Here is a 12,091-nt window from a genome sequence, read left to right as displayed (position 1 = left end):
GTGCATGGTCTAGTGGTGTGGACTTTTCTAACCCCTGAATTTTAGTCCAAGTGATTATATGTGTGTTGTGTTTATGAATTTCGATATATGTGTGTGAGGTGGCGGAAAAACAAACCATGTGAATGTTTAAAAAGGGGTTGGAAGAGCTTACCCGCAGCTTGCCACATTCCTCTTCTGTTTGTTGCTCTTTAATGTCAGGAGATGAATCATGGTCAAGAGATGAATTATTGTCAGGAGCAGCCGCAGGTTGTTCTTCCCAAATTGCATTTTTGCTCGTCCCAGCCATTTTTTCACCAAAAAAAAAGAAAAAAAGCATCACCGTAAATGCATATTCAGGTGGCTGGTATGAAACTTTCAGGACACTAACTAGAAGAAACTAGCAAGTCATGGACCATTTACCTTATAAAGGATGAAGGGGTAGCTAGGCACAACCACAGCGTCCACGTCGGCAGTGAACAGTGCAACGAGCGCGCGCGTGCGTTCTGCCCGCGACGGGCGTGTGTCTGCTGCTTTTCTACTCGCCCTTCGTTCTACCTAGCGGCATTGGTGGTCCCCTGCTTTGGGTTGGTCCCGCTTGGCTGTCTCTTAAGAGGGAGCGGGCAGCAGCGAGAGAAAGAGAAAAGAAAAAGCGAACGAGCAGCAGCCAAAGAAAAGAAAAAGGAGAAGCGAGCGGGCAGCAGCGAGACCTAGCCGGCTTCTCCCCGCAGCCGCCTCCTCTCCTGCTGCCGCCCTTTCTCACCCTCACCGGCCACCGGCCACCTCCCACCCCTCCTTCTCCGCCTCGTCGCCCTGGCCACCTTGTGCTCGAGCCGAGGAGCGACTCGGCAGGACGAGGGGAGCAGAGCAGCAGCCAGCCGCGCCTCGTCCATGCCGCGTGGTGGCCCAGATGCGGCCGCTCCCTGCTCTGTATGCGCCCGTCGGCAGTGGTAGCTAGACACAACCACAGCGTCCACGTCGGCAGTGAACAGTGCAACGAGCGCGCGCATGCGTTCTGCCCGCGACGGGCGTGTGCTGCTGCTTTTCTACTCGCCCTTCGTTCTACCCAGTGGCATTGGTGGTCCCCTGCTTTGGGTTGGTCCCGCTTGGCTGTCAGCAGCGAGAGAAAGAGAAAAGAAAAAGCGAGCGAGCAGCAGCCAAAGAAAAGAAAAAGGAGAAGCGAGCGGGCAGCAGCGAGACCTAGCCGGCTTCTCCCCGCAGCCGCCTCCTCTCCTGCTGCCGCCGCCGCCTCTCCTTTCTCACCCTCACCGGCCACCGGCCACCTCCCACCCCTCCTTCTCCGCCTCGTCGCCCTGGCCACCTTGTGCTGGAGCCGAGGAGCGACTCGGCAGGACGAGGGGAGCAGAGCAGCAGCCAGCCGCGCCTCGTCCATGCCGCGTGGTGGCCCAGATGCGGCCGCTCCCTGCTCTGTATGCGCCCGTCGGCCTCGATCCGACCTTGGCAGGAGGAGCTCGAGTCGAAGAGCGCGGCCTCGATCCGGAATCGGCAGGAGGAGGGGAGCAGCAGCCGGCACGCCTCGTCGCAAGTGATCCCCCATCTCTTCTGGTTGCACCTCCCCCTGTGAGTTCCTCTTTCTAATCCCTTTCCTCTCTAAATTAATTCACGTTTTTAGTGTTCCTGCTGTCTATGGCTGCTGTAGGTATTTTCTTTCTCACCACTTCTCCTCTCCATTTTGGTACAATTTTGTAGGGATGGACCATGGATTTAATTGTACCCTCTGAAAGCCACACAAATTCAAGTAACCAAGAACTTCAGTGAGAGTGTATTTGCCAACTGTGCAAGCGTGCTTCTCTACATGGGCGGCGTCACCACGACCAGTTTGACGATTCAAGCCAAGGTGAAAGTATTGTCCTCTCTTTATTTCTCAGTTGCGTGAGATGTGATTTTGTTCATAATTTGTGTGGAGCTTGAAGCACATCAACATGAAATTGGAGATGATTCTTTGTCCATGAGATCTTCCAAAAATAGAAAGCAACACAACAAAGTAGTCACAATGAGTTGTACCATATTATGATATTTTGTTTGCTTGCTTGGAAATCCCTATCAGATTTTTGCTTTCATTCTGTTACATGTAAATGAATTACTTAATGAATGTGAGACCTGCTATCATATTATATCCTTTGGAGCTAACTCATGTTGCTTTATTTTACTTGCAGGGTTGCATTATATCTTCACTTATCATATCTATTATTTTGAGGATCACAGAAACAAAACACATATTTTATAGGTGTTCCTAATGGCAACAGTGGTAATCAACGATGAGAGAAAAAAGGTGAGACTGGATTTGTACTAGGTATGTTCCTCATCTCTCTGTCCTTGTTCTAATCCCCACCCTGATGTAATCGCTTCTTCACAACTGCTGGATGTCTCTTAGGGGATGAATGCCATGGATTATTTACATTCTTTTTAAGCTGGCCACTAATTAAACTGCTCGCCCCTTTGTTAAAGCTAATCATAGTAATATCTGGTGATCGACCGGCTGATGCGTGCAGTGGCAACCACATTCATGATGATGAACTTAATCAAATTTGTAGTTAAGTTAGTGCTAAATCGCACTAGAGATTCCATTGACAGGTTCCTTTTGCGGATCTAAAAATGGAGGCGTTGAGCGTATCAAAACTCATAAAGGATTTTAAGATCGCGAAGATTGATAGGTGGGCAAATAGGGTGGCGCATGAGATTGCAAAATTCAGTTTTGGCAGTAGGTCCGATGGCCTCTTATGTAATAGTGTTCCGCCATGTGTAACTGCTTTTGTAATGAACGATTGTAAGAATCTTAATTTACCAAATTAATATATGGGGGTTTTCAATAAAAATAAAAAAATAAATCGCACGTGTGTATATTCAGGTTCAGTACGTGTTACAGTTGTCAAGCATAAGCTCACGAGCAGTCAAGCAGTTTTATTAGGATATGTAGATTTAAAAAGAAATAGGTAGAGTCACTACAATAAATATCAGTAGCATGCACTATATATGTATGCAGAACAGATCGTAGTCATGATTTTGTATTGCTCGGATCTCGGATCGAGATTCGTATACACCGGTCATTGATTCAGTCTTAAGGGATTACATGAAAATGACTTATAGTAGCCAGTGCTACCACTAATAGTGCAATTGTATATTTTGAGCAAGGAAGCACGTTAACCACTCAGTATTAGAGTAAGATGCTACATGCCGAAGTACCATCTAAAAAGGACAGATATTTACTTTGTGAAAAATCTTGGTAGAAAAATAGTGTAACCTTTTGGCAGTGGATTGCGTATAATACCACGACACTGCTATATCTGTCAAAACCTGAGCTACATATAGTAGTTAGTAAATGGAATTTTTTGATGAACATACTACTGTACAATGATTATGCTAGCAAAGCTTCGTCCTCGGATGAATATGAGATGCATTCTTTGGCCCCTCTAATTTCCATGTGAAGAACGTGATCTTGTGACTTGCTTGTTCATTCTCCCTTTATGCTAAATCTATTTCTTTCCAAAAGGCATACTACTCTTCTTGTGCTTCCTTTATGCTCTGTTTCTTTAATAAGCCCAATTATTTTCAGCTTAAATTTGATAAGTTAGTGTTTCATGATCCAGATAACCAAAACTGGGTCCTCTACCAAGCACCTGTCCAGCCCTGTGCGAGCTACACTTCAATTTGTATTCTCAGGTGAGTTACTTGCTATGGTCGCCGCTCAAAATCCTCTTTGTAATTAATTTCTTTAAGCGTCAAATTGTGGTTGATTGGTCTGCCTAGATGGTGAAAGAACATATAACTTGTATTTGCCAAACTAGAGAATGATATGAGTACATTATGGATTGTAAATATAGTACTTTCTCCAGTTTACATTGTTGGACTCTGAATTACGCACTTAGTCCTGTCAAGTACTTATAGAAATTTTCCCTACAATTCGGCTATTTCAGCCTGTCATTAACTTTATTCGGTCAGGTTCTCATCTTTACTAAAAAAGTGTATCTACAAATAGGTGAAAAGGAAAAAAAATACAGTAGATCCTGGTTCTATGGTTGGTACTTCTTTAGTTTCAGACTTACTTATGCAGCCATTGTCTAAAAAGAAAGATGGTAACAGATAGTAGCGGCTGCCTGCAGAGGAGAGGTCGAGGACGGGTCCCTATTCATGTAGGAGACACCAACATAGATGAGCTATTTCTTCCACTTTTCCTCATCTTTCCATGGTGAACTGAGCTCATCCTTCTAATTGATGGCTTCCTAATTTTTTTCTTATGCACGTAGTGTTTAGGTCACGGACTCACGGTTGATTCCTTCACCGAGTTGCATTGTAGTACAAATGGCCTCTCTTTTCTGATGGTGCTATGGTGTCCCTCTCCAGGTTGCTTGGTCGGATTTGTTGCATGAGGTAGGAGAAGAATAAGAAAATTTGTCAGATTTTTCGTGTGCAAGTTCGGCAGCGGGCAATGGTCGAGATAGAGTCGGGTGCACATCATATATATACAAGTACCTCTAATTTAACTCTGTAAGAGCTCCCAAGCAAAAGAAGGAACAACTATCCATCAACATTATTTGTCATATTTCTTTTTATGGAGGCTAAGAACTAGGCTGAAATGCGCAGGTATCTGAACGTTTGCTTGTCTTAATGCAGATATGGAAGATTTAAAAGCCTTTGTGAAAGATTCCGGTTTTGTAGAAGCCGATGATCAGACACACCATGACCTTACTTCTGGATACAATATTGATGAGGTTAATTCTTTACAAAAGTAGATTTCAGTGTTTTTTGCCGCATTTTGATGGGTTCCTCTTTTCCTTGTTTTCAGAATTGTTGTGACTACATTTTTCTGCATGCCATTCATGTTGCAATATGTTTGCTAAATTAAATGTGCTCTACTTGAAAGAAAATAACGCACATCATAATCATATGCCTTGCCAGGCTATGGTTGACTACATGCTAAGATTTCGTTCCATTATGCTTATATTGCTAGGCTTTTAGTTCATCCTTCTCTTTCCCTAGGTGGCTACTGCCAAGTACATAGACGTCTATTTACTTGCTAGGCCTGATTGGATTTTTCATCTTTTTTACCCGTTATTCCCTTTGGACCTATTGATCTGCGAATTTGCTTTACAACTGACGGTGCCTCATTATGTGATACTGAAACTAAACAAATGTGCGTATTTGGGAAATTGATAATCAAATATTGGACTTCGAATCAACAGAAAAGAGATGCTTTGTGACCAAATATATATCTCTGAAACGTCTGCACAATAATGTTATAGTTTATGTTAGATGGCAAAGTTTCAGATTTTTATTATGACAGCAAGATGCCAACGCAAGGTGCTTGTGCATGAATAAACCATATGAATATGAGATGCACAACTTCCTGTGCAATTCTGAGACTTTTGGGCAAGTCATCTCCATAGGTGTGAAAGAAGATTCTGATTACATATAAGAAAATCATCCAATTTTTTGTTCATCTGCATCCATGCGGCGATACCGCCTGCAAGATATACTCCATCGCTTCTAAGCATCACATTGGCAGGTCGATTCCTCGGGTGGATTGGATTCTCACCCGCTCCAAGTGAAACTTGAGCGACGGCATGGTATGTTTTCCCAAACGACTCTTTAATCAAACCACTGCTCATTGTTGCGTATATGGTTCTTACGCTGCACCTGAATAAGCGATTGCTACATCAATGTTTGTTTCCATCTATTCTGTTTTCCTGGTACTTGAAAGACAATATATGCATGTGTCCTACTTTTGTTTGAACGAGCCGAAAGTCCTATTATTCTCAAAAAAATTATCATCTATCGGTATATGCAGGTATACTAATGGAGTATGCACCCGATGACTCTGCCTAATGTTAACGACTATATGTTTTGGTCTTACATAATAGCAGCATTCCTCAGCACCTTGTTGTTTAAGTTCACAAGTTGCGGGTTCAGAAGAAGAGTCGTTGTTTTCTGCTGTAACCGCCTTGTTGTTTTCTTGCAGCAAGGGACTACCAAAGAAGAGATGATGCGGGTTCAGAATCTGACATTATCTGTGTTAGTGCTGGCAGATCCAAAGGCGGAAAGAAACGGACAGTTTCACACACTAGCAACCGTAGGATCATCAGCAAAAAGGTAAGTTAGCACAAAGAGAAAAAGTATTACTACTATCTTTTTTACTACTTATTTCTCTTTCTAAACCATATTTGGTCAGCACCTAAATATCCACGAAAGAGGATCACTAAGCTGACGGGGAATACATTATCCGTGGTATTATCTTCTAAGATAATACTTGTGGGCTACAGATTGACTGTGTTTGCTTGTCTATTGCAGTTCTTTTATTATAATAAATCCTATATAATGCATATACATGAGATAGTCCTAATACAAAATACACACATTTTAAGATAGGTACAAAGCCTGTAACATAGAACCTGCATTATAAGCACATCATACTAAAAAAGTTTCTTTTTATTTCTTTTTAATGCATAGATGCGACGACAAATAGGCTTAAAGGAAAAAAAAAAAAATCAAACCACCGTTTACAGGGCCGACCAACGTTACTGGGTCAAACACCGTTGATCCACTTGCTCCACCTCTCATATGACCTTACTGGGTCAAACTTTGGAACCACAGATGATAGGCATGGTCGATAGACCCATACACATGAGCATGGAATCAACGAGGGATCCAAGAGAGAAATTAGAGCTCATCTTCCTAATAGAGTTGAACACAAACCTGCAGCAGTCCTGTCTCTTGCTGGTGAACAAACACCACACGGACACCAAGATCCGGCGCCTCGGCGTCAGGCCCTACGTCAGTCAAGATAACACAAAATTTAGCTTCTTAAACAAAGAAAGGTCAATGTACTATTTGCATCATCTAAACGATTTCATTCGACTTTAAATGCCACCTGTATCATCAAAATCGGGCAGAAACATGGTTACCTTCATGTCCACTTCCATAATTTGATTGTGTTAATGCTGCTCCATGAAAGACAAAAACAATTCTTAGTAATGAACAACATCACTTACAACAAAACCAGAACCCTGCTGCTCTGAATCTTTTTATCATCTTCTCATGTGATGCATATACGATTACTCATACTGTCTTCTTCTTGTCATCAGCATACCGTGATGAAAAAAATCAGAATCCCAACAAAAGTGCTTTTTGATGCTATGATGCAGCAGCTAGGCCTCCCAAATGCAGTGTACTCAACACAGAAGGCAAGAGCAATTGGTCTTGACGCAACTATTCACTTCTATCCCTCCAAGCATCAACTGGACAACAAATCTTCCAAAATAATCAATATCAATCCATGTATCCAACAAACTAGAAGATGCTGAAGACCAACTAGCAAACGAAGCTCTCAAGTACATGAAAACCATCCATGGTAAAGTGTTGCAGGACATAAACTATGACAAAGATGCAACTGCTTCAGCAAAAGTGTGAATCTCTTGAGCATCAGCAGAAAGAAAAACACAACCTAATAGACTATTTTAGCAACAGCTGGTGCCATAGCCTCGGTGGAGATCACATGGCATCAAAGGAACTTTACTGTATAATAGATAGCAACTTCACAGCCGGATCAACATCCAAAGACAATGATCTGAATCACATTTTGTCGCAAGTAAGATATGTTGTTGATCGTCTCAGTGATACAGCCACATAATTAGATTATCATCTCCAACAGACATGAACAATTGCCTGAACAAATCTTTAGTGTCGATGAAACATCCACCAATTACACTGGCTAATGTCCATCACTTCATAATGCCTATAAGATGTATCTCTGCCTATCTACCTTCTTTCCTAATAACATTGTAAATATTCTATCGTAAGCTTCTTAGGACACTATGTATCATGAATAATCCATGTGTTCCAATTTGTCCCTAAATATATTTATGTTCACTCTTTCAATACTTTCCTTGCTCTCGCCCCTTGCGCCATCGGCGCAACGGGCCATCTAGTATGATGAAACTGTGAAGGAAAAATAACACATGAGCAAAGTTCCTGTGTTAACTGAGGCAACTACCGACAGAGTATTGGGCAAGTTTTGACAAAATTCAAAGCCACCTAAGTAACAAAACCATTAAATGCAAATTATGAACCACATCAGGCAACCAAGCAACAAACATTAGGCAAGTTGAAAAGCAAAAACAAGCAACTACTAATCAATTGGCGTGCAAGTTTTGTTAAAAAGGGGGGAAGCACACTAGTGCCAAGCTCAAAAAGCCGCAAATTTGGCAACCCAAGCCCGCATATCTAGCAACTCGTAGCCTCTACCAGGCAACTATCCATCCCGCAACCCTCTTAAATATCGCCAAGGTAATGCCGACTTCGAGGCCGCAAATTTGGCAACCCAAGCCCGCATATCTAGCAACTCGTAGCCTCTACCAGGCAACTATCCATCCCGCAACCCTCTTAAATATCGCCAAGGTAATGCCGACTTCGAGGCAGAGCAATGGTTTGTCGTGCCCAAAAAAATAGTTCAGACCTCATGGAGAAGAGAAGGGATTTACCTCATGGAGATGAACGAAGGTGGTGTCACTGTGCCATCTCCCGCTTCTAGTTTTGAGCCGCCTCAGGCAACTAACTAAAAAGCAAGTAGGCAGAATAAATTAAACTGAATAAAACCATATGGAACAAAGCTAGCAAAAAAGGGCATATGTGAAACCTAGACTAAAAGAAAGATATATGAATCTATGCTAAAAAAGGAATGCCGCACCTTCCCCACATACGGTGACATGCACGATCCTGATTCTTCAAGGAAAAATATTTATGTGTACATATCTCTACTAGCAAGTTTCGAACCATCTCAGGCAACTAACCAGCGAAAAAACAGTAGGCAAAAAAAGTTTTAGACGAGATATGTACATGTCAGGTAACTCATGATAGAGCCTTTGCGAAAACAGTAAAGCAATCAGCTATGTGTAGTACAAAAAAGACAAGCCTTGACAAGTCTGGGCAGAAAAAGACAAGTAAATCTACATAACAAGTAGAGAAGGACCAGCAAACTATCTGATGGTCATAGCAGCACATGTCAACAATTCAGATGTTTCAGTCCATTTTCTTTGATTGGACAAATTAGACATCATATAAGATAACTATACAAGTTTCATTTCTCCATCCAGCAACTCAGCCCTGGAATGATTATGCAACTTGACAGTACGTTACTAGGCTTTAGTGGATGAAGAACATGACCACATGCATCATGCATGCATATTGTTTTGGCACCTCCCCTCCATCTTGAATTCTAGCACCTCCCCTGCTTCTGGAGGCTGATGTGCCCCATCTTTTAGCCGGAACGACCAATGGATTTGCGTACATTTTTATTTTTCATTATTCCAAAAACATTTCAGTATGTAGTACAAAAGTTGCAAGTAAACAATTGTTGCTGCCGTTGCTTCCAAAAACAATCACCAAGTACGCCTAGCCTGCCTACGGTAATACAATTGTTGTAGTCAATCAGGCAAAACATGGTTTCAGTAAAAATGATACTAAGACAACAAAAATCAGAAGCATCAGCGATAAAAAGTCAGGCACCTACATGACTACAACTCGAAGATATCAACTCGTCACTCCTATTTCGATGTGGCAATCCTCTTCTTCCTTCCCACTTTAATTTAGCTGGGCATTTCATCGACCAGTTGGTGCACGCCTACCATCAAGCTGGAGCTTGTATTTCTCACGGCGGCACATGCAGAGCGTGTACGCGGCCGAGGAGCTGCTGCACTTAGAAGTTCGCGCACTACTAGTGTGAGGATCACACTACTATTCCTCTTAGTTCATCACTGATTCACCAATTACAGCTCCGAATTACAGAAGAATCTCAAGAGAAAGGGGATCAGAGGAAGGAGATGATGAACAGGAGTCAGAGAGCCTCGGCCGAAGCCGCCGGTCCGTTCCAGGCCAATCCCTCTTGTTCGTGGCATCTTCTGCCATATTTGTAGCAGCCGCTGCCGAGCAGGCCAAGGTCCAAGAGTAGCCCATGGTCTGGCCCAACAGTGGTGTAGAGGTATGCTGACAATCCCCCCTCCATAAAATTCGGCTTGCCCTCAAGCCGAAACCACACCAACTTGCCGGGATCCCATGGTACTTGCAAGTCATACTGAACCCTGTTTTTCAGCTTCACATCTTGAGTCCAGGTCGGATGCAACATTTGTAGGAATAGTTGCCCAAGAACCACAATCACAAGAAAGGCACTTGACCGACCCAACATGTACCAATGATTCGAGCTTCTGAAGCATGCACATGGAAAGCTGGATGCATCAACCATACACAGCGAAGAGGGCACCCAAGCAATCTTCCAAACCATCAGGCAAGTGAGTTTAAACCCCAAGGCAGTCACTATAGAATTAAGAGGCATGAGCTTGTGAAACTTGCCAGCTCACCAATTCAATAGCAGAGCACTTGATTATGATGTGCAGATATGTAACGCCCACGATGCGGCTATATCTTCCACGTGTCGAGGCACGACTTAAAAGCATAACCGCATTGTGTTTTAGTCGCAAGAAGGGTCATCTTCACACAATCCCATATAATGAACAAGAATGGGATAACGAGAGTTGGCTTACAATCGCCACTTCACACAATACATAAATATAATTCATACATCATCCAAAATACACACATATAGACCGGCTACGGTCAAAACCAAATGAAAATAAGATAACCCCAAATGCTAGATCCCCGATCGTCCCAACTGGGCTCCACTACTGATCATCAGGAAAAGACACATAGTAACGACCACGTTCCTCATCGAACTCCCACTTGAGGTCGATCCCATCATCTGCAATGGCATCCTCGGCACCTGCAACTGTTTTGGTAGAATCTGTGAGTCACGAGGACTCAGCAATCTCACACCCGCGAGATCAAGACTATTTAAGCTTATAGGAAAAGATGATGTAATGAGGTGGAACTGCAGCAGGCACTAAGCATATATGGTGGCTAACATACGCAAAAGAGAGCGAGAAGAGAAGCAACAGAACGGTCGTCATCTAGTAATGATCAAGAAGTGATCCTGAACTCCTACTTACGTCATTCATAACTCAACCGTGTTCACTTCCCGGACTCCGCCGAGAAGAGACCATCACGGCTACACACGCGGTTGATGTATTTTAATTAAGTCAAGTGGCAAGTTCTCTACATCCGGACATTAACAAATTCTCATCTGCCTCATAACCGCGGGCACGGCTTTCGAAAGATAATACCCTGCAGGGGTGTCCCAACTTAGCCCATTATAAGCTCTCAGGTCAACGAAGGATAAACCTTCTCCCAGGAAGACCCGATCAGTCTCGGAATCCCGGTTTACAAGACATTTCGACAATGGTAAAACAAGACCAGCAAAGCCGCCCGATGTGCCGACAAATCCCGATAGGAGCTGCACATATCTCGTTCTCAGGGCAACACCGGATGAGACATCCTACGAGTAAAACCAGACCTCGAGTTTCCACGAGGGGGCCCTGTCGGGGATATACCCCGCGGTATGACCCGGCCGGAAGTATGACCCGACCGGACTTGGCGCTTCACCGTGACCCGCCGGAGGACTGGAGACTCACGGGTCTGGCGGCTCACTGTCAGACGACTCACGAGCCTGACGACTCACGGATGACCCCGACGGCGGGTCAGATAGAAGACTAGGCCCAAGGCCCAGAAGGCCGGCTCACGTTTATGATGGGCCGGCTTAAGAAGAAAGGGATGACGAATATTTCCTTTACGAGGAAGCAAGACCCGGACTTGTAATTAACTTGTAAGAGAAGATAGATTAGTCCTAGTCCTACTAGGACTCCACATGTAACCCGCCCCTCTAACTTATATAAGGAGGGGCAGGGCACCTCAAAGAGGGAGAGGCAACAAGAAATAATCTCTAGGGCTAAACACCGAGAGCCGGAGCCGGCGACTCTCCCGTCATCATAATGAGACCTAGCCTCAAACAGCACGTAGGGTTGTTACCGGATGATGTTTCCCGGGGCCCGAAGCTGTCTAAACCCTTGTCTTGTGTGTCGTGTCTCTCGTCCCGATCAACCCCTCTCAAGCTACTACATAGATGCGTTGGCCTCGCGACCAAGTCCTGACACTAAGGACATCTGCCGTGACAATTCCACGACAGTTGGCGCCCACCGTGGGGCTTGCGCACGAT

The 12,091-nt window shown here is 43.9% G+C and overlaps 1 protein-coding gene across 24 annotated transcripts; it reads left to right on the top strand.

The window, feature by feature from the left end:
• The first annotated feature begins 1,101 nt into the window (after positions 1–1,101).
• LOC123053863 (uncharacterized) lies at positions 1,102–10,407 on the top strand. Of its 24 annotated transcripts, none has more exons than XR_006425939.1 (10): positions 1,102–1,557; positions 1,687–1,834; positions 2,154–3,657; positions 4,078–4,183; positions 4,339–4,482; positions 4,609–5,381; positions 5,501–5,561; positions 5,954–6,084; positions 7,137–9,967; positions 10,079–10,407. XR_006425939.1 is itself a non-coding variant. In XM_044477449.1 (8 exons), exons 3-8 carry the CDS (start codon positions 2,234–2,236, stop codon positions 7,293–7,295), a joined length of 555 nt encoding a protein of 184 aa, XP_044333384.1. In that variant the 5' UTR covers positions 1,106–1,557; positions 1,687–1,834; positions 2,154–2,233; the 3' UTR covers positions 7,296–7,869. The 24 variants fall into 24 exon arrangements, 4 of the variants coding, with proteins under 4 accessions (XP_044333384.1, XP_044333383.1, XP_044333382.1 ...); XR_006425927.1 differs by having other exon boundaries at positions 1,104–1,557; positions 7,077–9,967; positions 10,079–10,394; XR_006425930.1 differs by having other exon boundaries at positions 1,105–1,557; positions 2,154–2,651; positions 3,585–3,657; ... (2 more) ...; positions 7,077–9,967; positions 10,079–10,384.
• Positions 10,408–12,091: the final 1,684 nt, after the last annotated feature.

This window comes from Triticum aestivum, chromosome 2D, assembly GCF_018294505.1.
Source record: "Triticum aestivum cultivar Chinese Spring chromosome 2D, IWGSC CS RefSeq v2.1, whole genome shotgun sequence".
Taxonomy (NCBI): Eukaryota; Viridiplantae; Streptophyta; class Magnoliopsida; order Poales; family Poaceae; genus Triticum; species Triticum aestivum.
This window is presented reverse-complemented; position numbering and strand designations above follow the sequence as displayed.